Source organism: Epinephelus moara, chromosome 3, assembly GCF_006386435.1.
Source record: "Epinephelus moara isolate mb chromosome 3, YSFRI_EMoa_1.0, whole genome shotgun sequence".
Taxonomy (NCBI): Eukaryota; Metazoa; Chordata; class Actinopteri; order Perciformes; family Serranidae; genus Epinephelus; species Epinephelus moara.
The window spans coordinates 4,736,304-4,757,990 of NC_065508.1; the positions used below are offsets into that span (position 1 = coordinate 4,736,304).

Below are 21,687 nucleotides of genomic sequence, written 5' to 3' on the forward strand. Positions count from 1 at the left end.
GATTTTACTTCACTTTAGCATGCCAATTTCATACTACTTTAAACTTCTACTCAAAGTACAATTCTAAAAATACTTTTCTTTTTATTTCACTACATTTAAGAAATAAAATTTGCAGAAGATTTTATATTCAAAACTATATCATGAGTACAAAACGTCATGCATTGTTACAGATTTAACATTAAACAGTGTATAAAACTGGCTCCACTTTGACCGACAACAGTAAAATGCCATTTACGTATTAATGTATCAGTAGTATAAGTCCAATAATAGAATGGTATAATCCTGTCAAGGTTCATTTTCACCATATTTAGTACTTAAATTTGTTACAAGTTAAGCTTGCAAATAAAATCAAGTTTTTATGCACCCCTTTTATTGTAATTTAGTACTTCTATATTGCCGCTTTAACTATTTCCTAGCAAAGAAAGTTCTTCTGATGCAAACTGTCAACAATAAAGTCTGTGGGTTGAGAAACAACCAGAGAGGAACCTCAATATTGGTATAATATACCCAAACAGTATGTTGACATATGAACGTTGCACCTAAATGTCATGTTGGATGTGTCATTAAAAAACCACGGGTATTAATCTGCTGCTAAAACAACCTCCACGACCAGATTTTGGTCCAGCACTGATGTTGGATGTTAAGACCTGGCTTACAGTTGCTGTTGGATGGAGACTGGGGAGTCTGTTGTCATGTTAAAACAGGTCAGAGCCTTTCCCAAACTGTTCTTACAAAGTTAAAAGCACACACTAAAATATAGTGTAAATATAATGGGACCAAACCAGGAAACCACACACAGACCAAAAGTACACAAGGTATCTGTCCCCACAACCTTCATGGATCAAAACACACGTCCTTTAATACACACTAAAACTAGTCGTCTAAATCTGTAACTTTCACTCACATACACAAATCCCAGATTGCGCCTGTATGAAAGCGTCTTTATTTGAAAACCATCTCAAACATCTGATAGAGAGTACAGTATATTGTTCGAAAATATATCACTTCACATGCCCACAACACACAGCTGTCAGCGCTTCAGCATCATAAAACTGAAGGTCGTTGGCTCAAAGACAATCACAACTGTCATGGCAGATAGAAGCTCCTCTGTTGATGCATAAACACCTGAAGTTACGTTGAAGTTCCATGAATGACTTTGATGACAATAAAGAGGAATCTTGTAATAGTGTTGATGCATATTTCTCTAACAGCACGTGTGATTATTTCCAAGAGTGGTCAATAGAGAGTAAACAGAGAGACACATCAGGGACTGAGAGACTGCTGCAAGTCATTTAGGCCTAATTATAAAAAATAGATGCTGTGTGGCCAAATAAATCCTGCCTGTTACAGTCTCATTAATTTATTTTCCTTCTACAATTCCACCAGGTCAAAACCTGACACTTGAGTCTCAGCAGTGAAACAGTAATTAGTTGTTTGACTCAAATCCAACTAAAATCTTAAGTCCTCAATTGTGAGGATGGCCGAAGAGCAAAATAAAGCCAACCAGGGAGCTGAATATGTGGAGCCATCAGCCTCTTTACACATCCATGGCAGCTACTGAAACATATAAGGATGCCTTGTATTTTGCAAGTGACAGAAAATACTGAATTAAAGCTGATATTGTTGTATACAATAAAGCTACAGAGTCAAATTGCAAGCATGTTATTAAACAAACAGGCATCATTAGATCTCTACAATACTGTAAACTAATTATAGCAGTTGGTCACAAAAACACTCGGCTCCGACTGTTCCAGGAACCAGAGCTTTAGAGATATGCATAGAAAATAAAGTCCAAACTATTCTCTGTGCAGTAATGAGAAAAATACATTATCAATATATCTTACTATTTATTATGAGACACACCTTTCTTTTTAACAAACTACCACTGGAGTTTCCATCCTATGTCTTTATTTAAGTGTTCTCTGAGGTGTAATTTATATCTTTTAATATAGTGCTGTCAGAAAGAAAGTGTACATGTCAGTGTACAAGGAAGAACAATAAGTTGCTCCCTGTTTAACAGAAAAGCATTTGTTTCCCTCAGCTGGTAGATCCAGACCTCCGCCACACTGAAATTAGTCCACTTACTGTGCTTTACAATTAAACCAGCTAATCAAAAAAAAACAAAAAGGTTAACACTGTTTGACAAAAACACACTTGAAACTGATTTTTGTCCTGAGCTGTAAACAGACGTAGTAAGAGCTGATGTAGATTATTTTTCAACGAACAAGTTCTATAGATGTGTCAGTTCTCTGCTGTGACACAGTCCCAGCGTCATGGCAGCGAAGGAGAGCAGAGCTGATGTCAGTTGGTCACTGCTCTGTGGATTCAGCTTTCCTCTGAATGTGGGAGATCTCCAGTATGGGCATCAGCAGCTGGAAAGCATCCTGGATGTAAGATGCACTGTTGGACGCCTACGAGGAGAGAGAATCCATAACATGAGACACACAGTGTTTTAATATCACTCTGAAACGTGCCTGTAAAGCTCCATGACACAAATACAGACAATCCAACTGCAAAATATCTTCCTCAACATGTTATTTGGACTCTTTTTTCTTTAAGGAGAATCATTCCTACCAATGACGTGGGATAATTCTGTTTGTTCTAGTGCTGGGCGATATAACGACTTTTTGAAGCAAGATATAAATTTAGACGACAGCAACACCTTTTAGATGCGTAGCCTGACATGCACCTCCCCAGAAATGTAACTACATGTTGCAGCGACACAGACCTCCCGTCGGTTTTTGTAGGCTTTTATTTACTTTAATTTCACAGGTAAGAAACAATAAATAGTGCAGACAATACAGCCTCCACAAAAAAGCATTTTAAGTCTTGTGTGTGATTTATCCTGGCTTCATATGAGCAGAGGAGATCTCTGCTATCCACTCGGCTAATCTATACAATGTAAAATGCCATAGACTTGTGCTTGAGTTGTAATGGAGACAGATTTTGTAACGATACCTTTGTTAAATGTTGCTGTTGTCCCTGGCTTCATATGAGTAGAGGAAAAGTACGCTAGCTGCTAGGCTAATTTATACAATGTGAAATGCCATAGGCTTGTGCTAATAACGTTAGCATGTTATATTTGTTTGGAAAACGTGTTTAGTATAAGACAGTTGTTTGGTCGGTGAACCTTGTGAGTTGTAATGGAGCCAAATGTTGTAATGATACCTTTGTTAAATGTTGTTGTTGTCCCTGGCTTCATATGAGTAAAGGAAAAGTATGCTAGCCACTAGGCTAATTTATACAATGTAAAATGCCATAGGCTTGTGCTAAAGACATTAGCATGTTGTATTTGTGGGGAAAATGTGTCCTGCAAAAGACAAATGTTTTGTCATTTCATAACTACCAAGTTTAAATTTTTGTCCATATCGCCCAGCCCTAATTTGTTCCCAGCACAGTTGACTCTAAATATTAAATGACTTTTATAGAAAGAAATTTGTTGGTATCTTTTACAAGACAGCAGCACACAGATCGCTGCATTTGTATAAAGAAAGTGAAACTTAATTATACGATATTCTTTCAGTCTGTTCATTTGTATTGGAAACAGGTGGGATAATCTCAGTCCTTTTGTTGTTGTTTAAACTTAAAATAAGATTTTATGATTCAATTATTGCCTAACTATAAATGACTATATAAATTGAGGTTTCATAATTATCTGACGCAGCATCAACAAGGACTCCAATAGGTTTTTATTTCTGGAATCCAAATATCCATAGCATTGGGAGTTTTATGACATTCATCTCATGTAATCAGGAGACAGTGACAATAAAATATAGAGTTATGTGTAGCCTACAGAGCTAAAATAAATAATGTTGTCTGCCGATTACAGAGCAACACAGATGTGTATAAAGATTTAAGGTCCAAGAGTTGACCCTCGGTAAAACATGTCAAATCAAATAGAGGTGAAATCACTAACATGTGCAACTGTGGAACATCCTCACATGTCCATAAAGACGTATAATAAAGCAAATGCTGTGATACTGTGTTTGCATTGTAAAGTAAAACTGACCCACTATGCAGGCAATGATATGGATAAAGATAAAACTGCATTAGTGTGACTTAATGACACTGTGTGTGATGAGAGCTGTAGTGCAATGACACAAACCTCTAAAAAGACTCCTGTTATCAGCGGGTTGAGGACATCCCCCTTCTCGTTTGACTGTAAAACACAACGTTTAGATCAAATTACACTCAGCTCTCAGATGAAGCCACCGCAGCAGTGATCATGTGTCAAAGCTGAGAGAAGTAGAATGGAAAATGAAAACGCTGAAGGTACAAAGAGCAGCACAAATTAGAGTTCTGACAGTTTGGGGTTTGACATTTTCAGCAGATCAGAAAAACGTGGGTGGAAACAAACAGAGGGATGACGCGAGTTAAAGACGATAAAAGGCGTCTCTTTGAACGCTAAATCAAACTAATTCAGATGATGCTGTAACTTGATAAATGTCATATTGCCTCACTCTCGCTGTCTTAACTGCAGACATCACAACGACTGAGTGTTAAAACAGGATGTTTATTCTGAGAAAATGCAACACCAGGCTGAAAAACAGTAAAAACTGCACTTTATAAAGCTGTGGAATACAGACTAAAAAATGGAATTTTAAAAAATGAAGCAGCAGAGGCCGAGTGGCGGACTTTAGTCCCTAGTATGGGTCAAACTCCGAAAACACTAGTTTCTACACTTCCCATAATGCACCTCCAAACTAACCATACAAACAAAAATAACATTAATTACTTCAATGGTTCAAAATTACATGATAATGATGATGAAAATCCTCAATGATCCCAAACTCTTTGATACACAGAGTTAGTTTAAGCTGGAATCGTCACACTTACCCCTGCTGTTGTTAAGCAGGAGGTGAACTTCTTGGAAAGCAGTGAGATTTCCTTACACAAGACAACCGTTAACCTGAGGACAGACAAAAATGCTCAATTAAAGTACAGATAAAACTAAAAAAATAACTACAGCTGAGCTCCTGCAGAGTCTCCAAACAGAGAGTTTATGTCATCTTACTGTGACAGGGCGCTGGCCTCCGTGCTGCCGTTGGAGAACAGGATCATCTCAGCCAGTTTGTGGAAAAGCTCAATGGATCGTGCCGTCAGCTCTGCCAGACTCCTGATGGCTGCAGCATGAACATCCTGAAATAATTTAACACACACACACACACACACACACACACACACACACACACACACACACACACACACACACACTGCTGAATGGCCCATAAACCACATACAGAGGAAACTGTCAGGACTGAAAATGATACATACTACAAAACATCCAGCAGTACATTGAAATATTTCTCTTTCTCAAAAAAATATTGAATTTTAATCAATTAGTCATTTGAGTCAGTTTAACTTGTTCCAAATACATCAGGATGCTCAGACAAAAGAACATCCCACCTTTACTGTGAGACCCACTGAAATCTCAGAGGCATTGCAAACTCTGTTTGCTAGATAGCATCACCTCATGTGTGTAAAATGATTAATCGATTAGTCAACCTTTCTGATAACAAATTAATTAACCAATTCATTTTTTACCTCATTTATCAAATAAAAATGACAAACATTTTCTGCTTCCTGGGGATTTGTTGCTTTTCTCTGTTTTACATAATTGCAAACTTAATATTTTGGGTTTGGGACAGTTGGTCAGACAAAATAAGCAATTTGAGGATATCACCTTGGGCTCTGGGGAATTGTTTCATTTTCACAATTTCTCGATACAGATTAACAATTAACTAAAAAAATAATGACTACACTTTTGCCTAAACAGGACTGCAACCATAACAGTGAGTGTAGCTTCTAGGACTGCAACTATTGATTATGTTGGCTATCGATTAATCTGTAGATAATCTGTCTCAATACCCTGGAGCCTAAAGTGAATTCATTGAATGTCTTATTTTGTCACACCAACATTTCCAAACCAACAAAATATAAATTTACTAAAATGTAAGACCAATGAGAGAGCAATGTTCCACATTTGAGAACCTGAAAATGTATTTTTTTTGGGCAGATTTGCCTTAAAAATGACTTAAAGGATTAATAACCAAAATAGCTGACATTTATTTTCTTTCAATTGAATAATCCATTAGGTGACTTATCATTGCAGATCTAGTTTCATCTACAGTTTTATAATCTCTCAATAATTTAAAAGTAACTTTGGACTGGCTAGAATCAGCACACTCCCAAGCCTTGTCATAGAGCTATTAGCTTAACCTGTGGGTCTGAGAGAAACCTCAAATTATGTCCCTCTTTGTAATATTGATGACATCAGCATACCTCTACAGAGACTGTTTTCTTTACGGCGTCCTCGCTCTCTTCCTCTTCCTGCTCTGGTTTGGACATGTCAGTGATCTGGCTGCAGGTGTTCTTACAGGCCTGTTGGAGAGTAGAGAGACCATGGTATTAACATAATCACAGCTCTGTTCACATGAGATTGCTCAGGTTTGTAAACCACCAGTTGACCACAGTAAAAACAGGAACTGTACCAAACAACATCAGTGTAATTTATACTACCTCCGGTGCTTGAATATATGCTGTTTATTTTTCAACTAGATTGTATCAATGAGATTTTAATTAAACTGTTTTATTCAATATTTGTAGCAATTTGTAATAAAACACTACAAATTACAGCCAGACAAATTAATTAAACAAAAACTGAACAGGAATCTGATCCAAGCTGGTACCTTGCTGAGTTTGTCAGCTGTGGCGCTGACACTGAGCCCCTCCAGAGCCTCCATTAACTCCTTCTCAAACTCTGAGCCGTCTTCATCTGGAAATAGAAATGTACAATCAATCATTTCATGTGTTACATCAAGTCAGGTGTATATGTTGCTGCTTTCCTCTTGCACTGCTGCTATTTTTAATAAACGTTTAACAGTGATGTTACCTTTCTTCTCATCAACTTCCTCATCATCAAACTCCACAAGAGAGAAAGCGTCCTTAATGAGATCCAACTCCTGTCTGAGCTGAACCAGCTCGTCTCCTGATAGAGTGGTCAGCACTGACTTCACCTACAGCACACACGCATGAGAAAAGGAAAAAAGAAAGAAAAGAAAACACAAACCGTTACATTTGAGGCTTTTACCAGATCCCATTAAATCATGAGAGCTAAAAACAATGTTTCAGCATGCCTATTTGGCTGCAGTAGGTGAAATATTTCGTACCTTAGACTCACTCTCTCGAGACAGAATCTCCAGCGCCTCGAGGTGCGACAGACCCTGAAATTCATCAAACAGCATCCCGTAGTGAGCCACCACCTTCTTCTCGGAGTCTGAAGACTCTGTTTCTGCCGTCTGCAGCTCCTCTCGCTCCTTCGCCTCCCTCAGCACCTGCGAGACAGAGAGAGATGACAGTTTGAAAGAAAGGGGACAAAACTTCAGTTGCCTGTCAGACAATCAGGAGTGAAACTAGTGTGAGCCAGCTAACACATAGAAAAAGTTGAAACAGTATGAAGTCTCATCTCTCATTTTTTAGAGTTGCTGAAGGTCAAATTTAGGCTTTAAATATTCCAGTCCATCATAAAAATAAATATTGGACACTTTGAAAATGAGCTCCTCATTTACAAATTTGGCCCTGGCCTGCCAACCTGAGACAAAGTGGAGTTTCTGATCATCAGTCCTTTGGTCTTCTTAAAGCCTGGATCGCCTTCTGCTATCACATCCATCGTCTTCTTCCCGATGAACTCCAGAGCATCTAGGCCGCCCGTAATCACCGTTTTCCCCTGTGATGACAAGGACATATGAGTTGTCTGAAAGGTTTGGAAAAGGTTTTACAGACCAAACAGCTCAGGAAAATGTAATCCTTTGTTTATTTCTAAAACACAGAAATGACAAAAACTGGATTTATGCAGTTTTCCACTGATAGCACAGAGGCATGCTCACATTTAATGTCTTGGAACATTTTTAAAAGATGAATAAAAAGTGAATTGGCTAAAGAAACACAAACAAAACACAGAGTACGTTTCTGCTTACTGTGCTCTGGACGACACTCGTGAGCGATGTCAGCATTCCCATTGCACTTCCCACTGCCGCTGCTGATCCATCTCTGGCCGCTTTGTCCGTCTCACTGATGGATTCACCTACAGGAGGCGAAACAAACACCATACATACTGAGACAAAAGAGCTAACAGGATATGAAGTAAATATGTGATGTGTGATAATTTGACTCATATTTATACATCTCTGTGTACAGATTCATGAGAATTGGACCAGCTTATCCAGTGTTGTGCCTTTGTCACACAAGACGCAACATACAGTAAAGCCTTACTTCGCTCCTTCTGCTCTTCCTCAACTTGCGCAGAGAGTTCGGTCGGACTGGGGATTCCTAGCGACGTCTCTGCCTTCTCTATCACCTGAGTGAGCCCTTGGCCTGGACGGACAGAAGAGATAAACAGCATATAGTACAGAGGATGTTTTAAATAACAGTGATGTGAAACAGTGTATTACAACAATTAATACACAATGATAGAAAATGTGTGATACGTTTTTGTCTTTCGATTTCCTGGACTATTCCGTGATCACTTTAGTTCAAATACAATTAACAACATAAACCTATACACATGCCTGCATACACACAACTACATTTACCTCGAAAATGATAAAATTTAAACGTCTTAGAAATGTGTTTCAGGTCTTCAAATGAGGAGATGGAACCAAGACAAGACAAAGCTTTTTAGGAAAGTTCCCCAAGTGGTTGACTTAAAAAAGACTGACATAGTCATACAAAAAGATTGGGTGATTTCAGCGGTCTATACTCACCCACAGTGGCCACAGTAGCTGTTGCTGTGGATAAGATCGATTTTCCCCAGCTGCCCCAGTATCCCCAACCACCCTGAGACATGGTGGACTCACTCGGTGTCTGAGAGAGAGGACATGAGGAGATAGAGGACAAGGATGGAAGAGGGAGGAGGGAAAAGACAGAGAGAAAGCAAGAAACAGAGCGAATGAGTTGCAGAAATAGAAAGAAAACATCAGTTTCTTCTGTGCACAAAAAGTCAGTGTGACCTTGGAGTTAATGGAGAATTCAACTCACACAAGATGTGGGTTATCACTAGTGCAAAACACTTGCAAAAATACAGCTGCTTGAACACCTGAATATTTACACAACACAGGGTACTATTAAGAGTAAGGCCAGGAGGTCATTAGATGACCAGACAGATCTTTTTTTTTAACTACAGTAGTATTTGGGGTGTGGGATTCCCTAATCTGCCATGCCAGACTTTCCTTAATAAAGTGGGAATACTTTCAATGATAGCTTCATATTACTGTTACCAAAAGTGTATTATGATGAACACCATGAGAAAAATTACAGCCAGGCTGAGAAAATGTTGTCCAGTGTTTGTCTTTATACAGCCATCTGCTCTCAAACAATCAGAAAGGCATTCCTGCTGAAGTAATGTTCCCTTTTTATTGTCTAGTACAAACAATAATGATCTTACTGGTGACTTTGCTGGCTGCTCCTCTACTTTCGGCACCTCCTCAACTTCAGCTGCAGGTTTGACGTCCGGTCTCCTCCTGGCTTTCCTTGTGGGAGCCACGTCAGTCGAATTGTCAGGTGTGCTTGCTGAGGAGCTGTCGGGTGTTTCTGCAGAAGAGGCATCCTGAAACTCTGGTTCCACCTCTGGACCGTCTGCTGCTGTAGCTTCGCTGTCTGACATCTTGATGTCTTAGTACATGCCTTCAAAGTGAAATCGAGAGCACTGGATCAGTTTGGTTTTGATGTGACAAGGGTTTTGTAACACATGACTTAATAAACACAGAGACAGCTGAAGTGTCCAGTAAGGAAAAAATCAGTCATTCCTCGCTGTTAGACCCAAACACTGTGATATTAAATGCATTTATTCCAGGAGTTACTTTGTAGTAAAATGTTTCATCCAACCAGTGGTGTCATGCATTTCCCAGAATGCACCTCAGTAACACCCAGGGAACAGCAGCTAACTCATCAGCTGTTGGTTATCTGTGCAGCTGGAGGCAGTGCTAGTCTAAAGTCCAGTCTGCTATACTGTGTGGACTATACATCCAAATACAGTAAACTATATTTGTGCATGGAAGCCAACAGCTAACATACATATCAGGAACAGGTACTGGCTTATGATAAACATCACATTAACACTGCACTCACATCTATTAGTCATATATTTAAAGCGAAATTACCATAACGTTAGCATTATTAGTTGAATTGCTATTCATGCCTTAACGTTACTTTGACTGAAGTTGCGTCAGCTTTTTTTATTTTTGTTTATCGATACAAGCTGTTTATATAGTTACCAACGTATTAATAAGTCAGAAAAACAACATACACCGTTATACTTTTGCAACATACTCACCTTTCTCCTGTCAAAGTCTTGATGCTAGCAGTTAACGTTACCCTAGCCTGCTAACAGTTTCCTAGCCAAACTCACCAACACGAAAGGTTTGTCTTCTTTATTTCGGACTGCCCGTGTTTTCCTAAGCGTTAAGCTCTTTTTAGTTTTCCAGTAAACAATTTAATGCTTTAGGTTTTCTTGTTCTTTTTGTCCACAGGGTTAGCCACGTCACATATTGTTTTCACTAAGCAGGTCCAACAGTTAGCCACACTGAGGAACAAAGGTTCCGGTACGTAACTTCAAAATAAAAGCACCATTTAGAACATTAAGGTTTAAAAAAAATACTGTAAAACAAAGAATGCATATAAGAAGAATAAATTGTTTGTTATGTAATTAGAGACTTCCGAAAAGTTTGGTGTAGATTGTAGATCGATATTATTTGACTTGTTTCAGCGGTGACAACGGTTATGATTTTATTTTGAAGGATAAGCTGCTGTACTACTGGTCTCTCTTTCTCTCGCGAGGGAACTTGACGCATGAAAATCTAAACAATACTTCCGGAACGGTCAAAATAAAATAATGTAAACTTCCGCTAAAGAAATATTGCTTTGAAAAACTAGCTTTGGTTCTCAAAAACAAAACACATTAATATTTATTTGTTGTTTGTTCGAAAAAAAAAAAAATCTCAATTACTTTCCTTATAAACACAATTAACGAGTTAAAATAAAATGAGCATTGTTAAATGAACACATACTATTTAACAATAACATACAATGCATCTTCACAGCTTTTCTATTTTAACATATCTGTTATTCAGCGACCAGTGCTAAGAAAAATTATGTCCAATGTTATACATGGAGTCAGTGCATTTTGTTTTGTGAATCTTATTTATATCAATATGTAGCCTGCAAAACTAAATTTCTATTTCAAATTTGAAGAGAAGTCTTTTATTTGTAGTTACTGTTTGTGTAATCTATGTGCTTCATAAAATGTCAAATGTAAAAAATCAGTCCAACATATTTTGTGTGTCACCAATGAAATAAAGACACAAATGGCTGAAAAATGTTTTATATCATGCAATATACTAAATATGTTTACCTGGGTGTAAATTAAAAAAAAGGAATACTGGTTGACAATATTAGATTAAAATATATTATTATTATTATCATTATAGCAAAAGCTATGTTTAATTCAGCATTATTTACCCACTCATGTCAAGTATTTCCCATCATCACCTCCCTGCACTGGAGAATTGAAAACAAGCCACGCCCACTCACTCACACCTGAACCAGGAAGTGCACGGACGGGTCTGATTGCACCTGTTTTGCTTGAACACTTGTGCATCAAGGCCTTTTAAGAGATTAAAACAGGACTAAAAGGAATATCTTCGAACATACGTCAGGAACAAAACTGTTGGACGTTCATGTCGGTCGAGGATTTGTTGTTTTGGTCGCTGTCCGAGCAGCAGGTGGGCATCTCTCTGGGCTGTGTGTTTGGATGAATTTGGCGTGATATGTGTATGCTCCCTCTGGTAAAATGTTTCTTGATACACCAATATTTTTAATTTAAATCTCCTGTAGTATCACTATGTCGCCAAATATAACCAAAGACACTCACAGTCTGTAAATTAGCCTAATTAAAAGACCACATCAATGTACTGTTTAATACAGTTTCATTAGCATCTCCATGTGCTCCCTGTAGATCATGTCTGACTCTAACTATTATCTTCATTATCTTAATTTCTTCTTCTTTTTGGTTTATTTTAAAAGGATAACAATATTGACCAGTGATTTATGAGGCAGTGAAAAGTCAGTAGAACCAATCAAATTAACCTTATCACATTAGAAACAAATTAAGCTAATGAAATTGCATGCATTAAAGCCCATGTAACTAATAAGGTATATTACAGTAATTAAGAATATATGACTGGGGAAAGCAAAACAATCAATATAGTGGTAAGAAAAACATAGAAGACAAAGCACTGTTCTAATATATCAAGTAAAGTGTTGGCCTTGAGCATTCGAATTGAGAGTGGGGTTTAAATGTCAGTTTCTATATTTAGTTAAAAATGAATCCATAACAGTGTTATGTCTTGAGGGTTAACGAGTTTATGTTAAAATACTGAAGATTTATTAAATAAGGACAGGACTATGTGAAGACACTAAAAACTAAGCGTCTGCAATCCTGTGTTGCTGCCTGAGCCATCACTGTTGACTCTTCCTGTTTTGCAGGTTTGTCCAGTCTAAATGTGAGCTGAAGCTGTAACTCCTTCTGACATGTTATCATCTCAGAGACACCACCTGTCACTCCTGCTTCTCACTGTCCTGCTGCTCGGTGGCTGGACAGCAGACGGGGCTCAGAATGGGACAGAGACAGAGACCATGTCCTCTGTGCGGCTCGCCAGCGTCCCCTCGAGCAGGAACATTGTGGCGAAGGAAGGATCCAGCACACTGATTGAGTGTAACGTGACCGGAAGCCACAATGACATTAAGTGGTACAACTCTAAAGGACCTCTGCTGGGTAAGGAAACAAGTGGGAGGAGCAAATGGGGTGCTGAGAGGAAGTTTGTGAACAACTTTGAGTTCCTTTTGTGCTACATAGTTGTTTTATATTAAAAAAAGTAATACTCCAACTCGATGTTATTATCAAGATCACATTTAATCAGAGTGCTTTCACTGTAGTGTGAGTATCAGATGCTATACCTTCCCTGAAGATGTATTTTTCTTAAACAGGTGTATTGAAACATGGACACAGTCAAAAACCCTAGTTTGTCAAACACACACGTCTAAACAATCAGCAGGCATCAGTGTAGTGAATTTCAAGTAAAAATACATCTAGCTGTCTGGGTTAAAACATTTCTAAATTTGGTTGAAAGAGACAGATTTTAACACATCTAGGTTACTTATACATGTGATTTCAATAGCATTTAAATGACTATATTTTCATGTGGAGTGCGTCCAAAAAAATCCAGTAATATAAATTCTACTATAGCAAAGGTCATATGGAATGAAGTGCAGTTTTAACCTTGATGTGTATGTCTTTTCGCCATCACCTAGGCATAAATCGCTTTGCACCAAGACCACAATTGCAATGAGTTGGACCTAATTGTGTCATTCTAGAAAAAGTCTAGAAAGCCTTTAATGTCATTGCATAGGAATACAGTGAAATTAGTTGTGACACTCAAGTGACGCATTGCAACACAGAACATAAAAACACAAGACAGAGGACATTCAGTGAGTGATAAAAATGCAATAAATAAATGAATATAAAAGTATATAAAGTGCAACAAAGTGCTTAGTGGATGGCAGAATGGCAGTAGTAAACATTATTTGATTTTTATGTTTTATTTAGTGTGCTGATGGCCTTGGGGGAAGAAAAACAAATTCTTGATTTGTAGATGTTTATGATTTAATATAGGCATTCATATAATGTAAAGCCAAATAAGTAAACCAAAACTGCAAACTGAGGATTGTACAGTGAAATTAGGCTTGTAAATAACTACACAAACCAATCGATCGTACAGAAGAAAAGAAACAATTTCCAACAGAACAAAACAGTACATAATCAGTAAAGTGCAGTGCAAAACAATACAACACAACAAGACAAGTGTTTGTAGAGAAAACAAGATCTACAGACCAAAAAGTTAACTAACGTTTGTCATCAAATGTAACAATAGTCAAAAAGTTATCCATACTATACTAATGCCAAAATGCTATTTCATTCATGAGAGGTTATTTAATGCAATTTGAATAGCATATTGTATACAATCAGGCATTTAATCCATTGTTCAGTTATCAAAATTCTGGCATTGCTACTAATTCATCAGTTCCTATACAGCCTTGAGCCCATTATCATCATAACACCTCTTGTTGGTAACTCTGACACCACAGTGCAGAAGCAGTTTGTGAGTCAATGCTAAAACAGTAACATAATAATGTTGTTGTTTGTTGAATCTGATACATAAACTGATTTTATCTTATCAGGAAGTGTTTGGGGCGCTAATTTGATCCAACTTACATTACGTTAAAATTAAATTACATGAGAGCCAGGGTCGGTGTTTCCGATGCTGCATTACGAAGTGCTTGTTAGAGTCAATGATTACAATATTCTTCTGTGTTTTAACTTCAGGTGAGAAGTGGCAGATTCAGGAGGAGGGCACCCTGAACATCACTATGGTCTCCTTCGAGGACCGTGGCAGCTACACCTGCGTCGCCTCCGGTGGCAGCGGTGGGACCAAAAACTACACCGTCACTCTTCGTGTAGCCCACACCGACAGTGGCTTGGGCCTTTACTACGTCATCGTCTGCTTGGTGGCCTTCACCATCACCATGATCCTCAACGTGGCGCGGCTTTGCATGGTCAGCAGCCACCTCAAGAAGACCGAGAGAGCCATCAATGAGTTCTTCCGCACCGAGGGCGCAGAGAAGCTGCAGAAGGCGTTTGAGGTCGCCAAGCGCATTCCAATCGTCACGTCGGCCAAGACGGTGGAGCTCGCCAAGGTCACGCAGTACAAGACCATGGAGTTTGCTCGTCACATGGAGGATCTGGCTCGGAGCGTCCCCCTGCCACCGCTCATTTTAAACTGCCGCACATTCGCTGAGGAGGTCGTGGAGACAGGGAAGCCGGGGAAGCCGGGGTCTCATGCTGCAGAGCAGGCTGGGACATCAGTGTCTGTGAACAGACCAGCCATAGGCCCTCCCTCCGCTGACAAAAGTGGAGAGAAGGAGGAGGGGGAGGAGGTGCGTCAGGCTCTGCTGTCAAGTGGTAGGAACGATGGAGGCGGTGCTGATGTCAAAGTTTCAGTCCATACAGTTTCTGAGAAGGTGGATAGTGAGGATACAGAGGCTGAGATGTGCCTCAATGTGCCGGGCTCAAGGACAAGTGTGTCCTATGAGAGCAACGTGTAGTCTCAGTCTGACACCCAGCAGAAGAAGCACATCGTCTGAAGTGTGAGGCATCTAATTGCAAGTGCTTTAAAGAGATTAAAAAACATTGTGGGGTTGGTTATCATTCAGATTGTAGCCATTGTGTTACTGCTTATTGATTCTTATTCTTATCAAATCCTGGGTCCAAATCTTTGAGTACAAATTGGATTCTGGCTGTTTTCCAACTGTTTTTCCTTGAGATGTTTATCCTAGTTTCAGATGATCTTGGACATTTTGGGCCCTATCTTACACCTGGCGTAAAGCGTTGCACAATGCAGCGCAACAGCCATTGCTAGTTTTAGACTGATGCAGTTGTCATTTTCAAGGCCAGCGCCCACAAGTGGTAAATGTACTTGTGCATCTGTGTGCCCACAGGTGAGTAGGTTGTTAATGCATTGCTATTTTGAAGCAGTAGAAAGCGATGATGCCACTGACCAACAAAAACCTGCTCTAAAGTCAGATTAGGTGGAGTATTTTGCTGCAATTTTAAATGTGAATTATTCAGATAGTAGGATACACCTACAAAGGTACACTCTGCTTGTTAGACACACAGGGTTGCATGGAAGGGTTGCATCATTAATACCAGCATTATACATCATTAATGAGGAAAATATCTGTAACATTCTCAAAAGTTTGAACATAGCAGAGACCAGAGCAGAGTGGCAGAGCTGCTGTTCTCCACAAGACTCCCCATTAAAGAGAGTGGCTGTGCAAATATATGCATAAAGAGCCAAAAACCTTATTGATTATTCTGCTAAAAGTTTAGCACTGTTTTATATTTCAAGTTTATAACTATAGTTTTTAGTTTTGCGGCTTAAATGTCCCTCGGTGTTTGCTGTAGTGACATTACTGTTCTTACTGCATAACTGTCAACAGAAAACTGCTTGCTTCTCGAAACCGCCATGTAAAAAGCAAAGCCCAAGGTGTAGGTGCACCTGTGTTTTTAAGAGAAAGGGAGATGACACTCTGATTATATTCACTTTATACCCCAAACTAAGATTACGAAGAACCTAAGATTAATTAAAGGACTAAATACAGCCCTTTTGCCCCTTGCGTCTTACTTTGCACCCAGATTATGTGTTGTTTAACTGGTGAAGTGTAGCTGAATACAACCTAAAGGCACTTGTGCCATGCACTTCAGACCATGTGTTTGAATAGGGCCCTATGACTACATCTGTGGCAATCAAAATACTGGATCTGCTGAGTCATGTTCTTTCTCCTTCTGGCATGAATGTATCTCCATGCAGTGATTACATTTTACTAGACTTTCATCAAATTTACAGTACCCTCACTTTTAAGCTATTGCTCCCATCTGCCACATTATAAACACTATACACATGCGCCGACGTGTGCTTAACTGGTGATGTTGAAGGATGTGCTCTCAGGAATCAAAAAGCCATTTGGCAACAAATCCTCAATCATATAAAATTGCAAAAATACAACACAAAGCTCAGAGATCTATTTTCGCTTGTCTTAGATATACTTTTTTTTTTAAATATATTTTTATTTGTTTTTTACATATTACAACAAACGAACAAACAAAAACATGAACAGGGCAGCTCAGACATTTCACAATAGGACATAATACTAGGAAACAAAAGTTTCATGTGACAGGTTATGCGTCATACACATTTTACAGGTGGACAGAGAGAGTATACAGAAATAAATAAGTAAATAAAATGAACTAGTAAGTTAATTGGTTAGGTATCCCTCAATTACATGTGCAGACAAGGCAGTCCCGTTATGACTATGTTCAAGATAAGATGCAGTCATTGATTGTGTCCCACCTGCAGAAAACTAAAGAAAGTGAGGCCTGTGAAGACATATTTTTGCTGTAACTGAGTGAAAGACCTGTGAAGACATATTTTTGCTGTAACTGAGTGAAAGACATCAAGGCAGAGCCGTTAAATAAATCTCCTAATGTTGTTATGCCACCATCTCGCCATAGCCTAAACACAGGGTCCTCAACACCTGGGGGGGAAATCAGGGTTCCCTTGAGTTAAGGTGCGGGGTGATGTTAACTTGGTTCGACCCTCCATAGATCTTGCAAATTTCCATGCCCTTAGCGTGTTTAGGACGATTGGGTTTGTACACAGTTTTTTTGCTAAGGCAGGATCTATGAGAAATAACAGATTTTGGAGTGGACAACTACATTGGGCAGCTTCTATATCTAGCCATGTAGAAGACTGATCTTCCTTCAGCCATTCAGCCACGAACCTTAAGTGTGCAGCACCTGATACCACCTTACATTTGGAAGATCTAAATCCTCCAGCAGCCTTTGGTAACTGTAATTTTGCTAACTTCAAACGGGGCCTTCTTTTATTCCAAATAAATGAACTCAGCCAACCTTCAAGGATCTTAACCACCTTATTTGAAAGAATAATGGGCACCATTTGGAGTGGATACAAAAGCCTTGGTAAGGCATTCATTTTGATGAGTGCAACCCTACCAAGCCACGGCAGCGGGAGGGACGCCCAGCGGTCAAGCTCACATTTTATAGTGTCTAAGAGAGGTGTAAAATTAGCACTATACATCTGATCAAATGTCTTAGATATACTTTAATTTTCATGTTTGTGTGGTGGGATCCCCTTAACTTCCCATTCTGTGGGTGTCTCTGCACACAGTTAGTGTAGCAGCAGGTAGACAAGAGCTCATTTCCCTCCCACAGAAGACGCCCTTTGCTGCCGTTGGCATTGACAGTCAGTCAGCTCGCACAGAACAAAATGTAATGAAATATCCTAATTTCATTGTGTCAATTGTTTGCATGTCACTGCGTCCTGTCAGTCATCTGACACACACAGCGAGAATTCAACAACAAATAATGCGTCAAAAACATGTCACTTCACAGACTTGATTGCCATCTCCGTATCTCTTTATTTGGGTCTTTGTTAGTCTGGAGAGCAGTTTAATTACAGGTTTGGTTTTGCTTCAGAGTGAATATTTCAATGACAGAAGTAAACATATTTTTTAAACCCCCCAAAAGCAAGATGTTTGAGGGTATTTTCAAAAATGTACAGTAAACACCAAGCTTCCATCTACTTATACCTTTCAGAGGCAGCACTGAAATATAAACATGATCATTTTTACATTAGAGTTTCAAAACATGTCTGCTGTGATGGAAAATGTCTGAAATTATGCTCATAAATATGCAGGTGTCATCTATCATATTTTGATGTGTGCATGCCTGGAAAAGTCAGGGACCATCATTTTTTATGATGAAGGTGATGCAGCATTTTCTCTCTGTATTTACTGCGGCATTTGTGAATCGGAACGTAAATAGCGGCTCATTTGAAGTTTGTAATTTATTGTTTTGTGTATAGATTTACATAAACACACAGAATGTCCATACACTGGGTAAGGTGCAGCAGTTTCTCCATATGGGATGACGTAGCATAAAAAGTTAAATTAGTTAAGGTTATTCCATTAAAATATTAAAATGAAATGAAATATAAAGATGTTTGTAAAGCTCTTCAAGTAAAGGACAAACCAGTCTCAAAATCATATGACAATTTGTATCTGTTGTTACAGGAGTTTTTAGAAAAAAACTTCTTTACTGTGTCTCAGAGGGATATATAAGAAAATGTGTCATGTACGGTGTGTAAACTGTGAATCAGCTGTGATAACTATGCTTGAACAAAACGTTTTTGAGTAACTGCTGTTTTGTACTTTGCTGTATCGTTCTATTTCGTTGCTCTGTGATTAAAGGTGTTTAGATATTCAAAAGTGATACTGAAGAGGTCATTCTCAGGGACCGATAGCAAAAGTTTACATCCTGTAATTGACAATAATTGAATAAATACAATGAAAAACATGCAGATATTTGTCTGGTGGCTACTTCTGCCCTTCTGGGTAACACTGCAAGTGAGCCACTTGGTGGAGCTGTTGGGTAAAACATCACTTCTTTATCTCAGCCATTGCATTTGTGCATTCACCACTTAATCCTGGAGGGTCATTTTGCACAGTTACTACTGTGGATGAACACTTGATATCATTGTTAAAGAGACAGGTGAGAGCTGAAGTGTCGCTTTTAGTCCCAGATATCAGTGTCTTTGCTGAAGTTCTGAGTCAAGTCTGAAAATCTGCAGTTGTACTCGTTTAATGTGTGCTTTTTTTCCAGTAACCTTAGACGAACATCTGGCGCAGCTAGAAAATACAGTGTAATACAGGAGAATTTATATCGCTGCATAACTCAACATCATTTAAATAGGGTTTTTAACACAGCCTTCACTAAGTTCAGAGATAAGGAAACAAAAATCATGAAAATAAAACTGAAAAGGAAATGACAAGTTTGAAAAACATTACAGTAGGAAAAAGCAAAATCATCCATGCTGAGCTTAAAATAAAAATGAATACATATTCTTTCACTTAATTTATGCTGTTGTGTTTTGCTCAACTTGATATATTTAAGATATATGTAGAAGCTTTGGGATATTTCTCAACATTTACAATAGACTGCTACAGGATTGACATTTATTAAGTTAACATCAGCCTGGTTCCCTTGACAAAATCCACTGGGATTTTCCCATCAGATTTTGGTTTGTTGCAGAACATTAGCACTCGTGATAAAAAGTTATGGTGATTACATGTTTTGTTGAGCAAAATACACTTCACAAATACACACCACTTTAATGATTTCTGAAGTGTAAATGCAATCGCCAGAAGTAAAAAGCTAATGTTGGGCTATAAATAACTGTACCACAGTTTCATGACTTTCTGTCGTCTTATTTAGCCACTTGTTAGCAACCAGCTTCTTTAACACACGTAATGTACAAGCTTTAAAATTCACGACTGAGGTATTTACTGGCATGTGTTTTGTCGTAGAACAAAACGTGACAATCTCTTGTGTTAACGTTAGACCTTATTTCAGGCACCTAACAAAAAACTCATTCACTAGCAAGGACGATGCAACAATATGTCATTTAAATGTTTAATTTTAATTCCGGAGGTGACAGTTGTTGAGGACTGGTGACTGGTGGCAGAGGGATGTCTTCTGTTAGGTTGGTCGGGGAGGATGTACTGGAGACCGGGCAGAGGGAGACTCAGTGTGGGGGTTCGCACCCCCCCCTGATTACAGGCCCCCAGATGGTACCTAGAATGAGACATGGGAGAGGTATGTACCAGATTGAATAAGAAGAGATGAGAGGAGAAGGGAAGAGAGGAAGAAGGAATGTTGGTAGGGATGAGGTAGGGAGGATGATGGATGAAGGGAGGGTGGGTTGAGAAATCTGAGACAAACAGAGCAGGATGGGTTGACCAGGTATAAGTGGGCTTGGCAGGTAATCAGAGGTGTGGTTGAGAACCCACTTCTATTCCAGAGTCACGTGGAGTTATCTTTATTCATGTACACTACCAGAGTCCTTTACATACATTTTAACGTCAAAACAACCAACTATCTAGTTCACACACTAAAAGTCACTAAAAACATTTGTGAGTAAATGATGCACTGACGATAAGCTCATCCTGTACACCGCTGCTGGATACTTACATTACTTTCCCAGAGGTTAATTTCCTGGAATACATTTTCCAAGGTGCTATAGTCTGACCTACCTGAGAAATATCAGGTTGGAGAGCAGCCCAAATAACAATAACCTTGGGCTTCTGTGTTGAATAACTCAAAAAATCTATCCTTCTTTCCTTTCCTGTCCTCTCTGGAGGCAAGCTTATCTAAATAGAATTGATTGGTCCGAGCGATCATTCATCATGCCGAGCCAAAGCAGACGTTTAAGGAGAGGGGGGAGGAAGATTTTTAAGGATAGGATATTTCTAGCAGGCCCTGTGTGTCATCGAGGTAAACTAAACAAATTGATCAGGCTAAAAAGGACGGACACGGTGTGTGTGTGTGTGTGTGTGTGTGTGTGTATGATATGCGTGTAAGTGCCAGTGGGAATGCCAGAGGGGAGGGGATGGGTGTTGGTGAGACCAGCCTGGTGATACCTGGATGAAAAGAGTTGCAACTCATAAAAAAACTTGTCCCTGTGCAACACATTCTCACTCCAATCTCGTCACATATATTTAGTCATGGAACTTTCCACATACGACGTGCAAGGTACCCTGGGTGCCTTGGTTGCTGAAGTTCTGTGACACCGTGTCAAGTTCTCTACTTTCAAGATACACTTCCGTTTTCACAGGAAATGTAATGTTACATACAGCTTCTTTCAAAATAAACGCACTACGTCGGTACAACACCGCAAATTGACTTTTTTTTCCTTCAACAACAAACGCACATGGTTGGGTTAAAGGGATAGTTTGGATTTTTGGACATGAAGTTGTGTGAAACGCTGACCATCTGTAGCTCTGATGTGACGGTGTCACTACTCTCAACGAGCCTCCTGCTCTGAGAAATGGCCCGTAGCTTACCGGAGAAAAAGTAGTTCTGAAGATGTACGGGGGACACGTAACCAAAAGGTTTTAAGCTACAAAAAAGTATGCATGTGTTTTGTTAGATTATTTCAA

At 39.0% G+C, this 21,687-nt stretch overlaps 2 protein-coding genes across 6 annotated transcripts; one reads left to right on the top strand and one right to left on the bottom strand.

Annotated features, from left to right (window-relative positions):
* Positions 1-920: 920 nt before the first annotated feature.
* Positions 921-10,585, bottom strand: fam114a2 (family with sequence similarity 114 member A2). 2 transcript variants are annotated; one of them, XM_050040581.1, is made up of 14 exons: positions 10,406-10,585; positions 9,443-9,681; positions 8,763-8,862; positions 8,272-8,373; positions 7,977-8,083; positions 7,592-7,726; positions 7,170-7,334; positions 6,893-7,016; positions 6,690-6,775; positions 6,283-6,381; positions 5,015-5,139; positions 4,837-4,909; positions 4,106-4,159; positions 921-2,411 (listed from the first exon to the last, which is right to left on the bottom strand). In XM_050040581.1, the coding sequence occupies exons 2-14, from the start codon at positions 9,659-9,661 to the stop codon at positions 2,310-2,312; spliced, it is 1,491 nt and encodes a 496-aa protein (XP_049896538.1). In that variant the 5' UTR covers positions 9,662-9,681; positions 10,406-10,585; the 3' UTR covers positions 921-2,309. The 2 variants fall into 2 exon arrangements, with proteins under 2 accessions (XP_049896538.1, XP_049896537.1); XM_050040580.1 differs by having other exon boundaries at positions 10,331-10,585.
* On the top strand, positions 9,708-15,302 carry LOC126387856 (microfibrillar-associated protein 3-like). 4 transcript variants are annotated; one of them, XM_050040584.1, is made up of 3 exons: positions 9,708-10,084; positions 12,541-12,829; positions 14,438-15,302. In XM_050040584.1, the coding sequence occupies exons 2-3, from the start codon at positions 12,586-12,588 to the stop codon at positions 15,214-15,216; spliced, it is 1,023 nt and encodes a 340-aa protein (XP_049896541.1). In that variant the 5' UTR covers positions 9,708-10,084; positions 12,541-12,585; the 3' UTR covers positions 15,217-15,302. The 4 variants fall into 4 exon arrangements, with proteins under 4 accessions (XP_049896541.1, XP_049896542.1, XP_049896539.1 ...); XM_050040585.1 differs by having other exon boundaries at positions 9,709-10,084; positions 12,601-12,829; XM_050040582.1 differs by lacking the exon at positions 9,708-10,084 and adding an exon at positions 11,553-11,777 and having other exon boundaries at positions 12,601-12,829.
* The last annotated feature ends 6,385 nt before the right edge of the window (positions 15,303-21,687 follow it).

Bases quoted from the DNA above. Each gene is read 5' to 3' on its own strand.
- fam114a2 (XM_050040581.1), bottom strand. From the start codon at position 9,661: ATGTCAGACAGCGAAGCTACAGCAGCAGACGGTCCAGAGGTGGAACCA. The intron at 8,374-8,762 runs GTGAGTATAGAC...CTGTCCGTCCAG, and splicing joins AGCTACTGTGGCCACTGTGG to GCCAAGGGCTCACTCAGGTG. The intron at 5,140-6,282 runs GTATGCTGATGT...AAATTATTTCAG, and splicing joins AGAAAACAGTCTCTGTAGAG to GATGTTCATGCTGCAGCCAT.
- LOC126387856 (XM_050040582.1), top strand. From the start codon at position 11,733: ATGTCGGTCGAGGATTTGTTGTTTTGGTCGCTGTCCGAGCAGCAG. The intron at 11,778-12,600 runs GTGGGCATCTCT...TTATCATCTCAG, and splicing joins GGTCGCTGTCCGAGCAGCAG to AGACACCACCTGTCACTCCT. The intron at 12,830-14,437 runs GTAAGGAAACAA...TTTTAACTTCAG, and splicing joins CTCTAAAGGACCTCTGCTGG to GTGAGAAGTGGCAGATTCAG.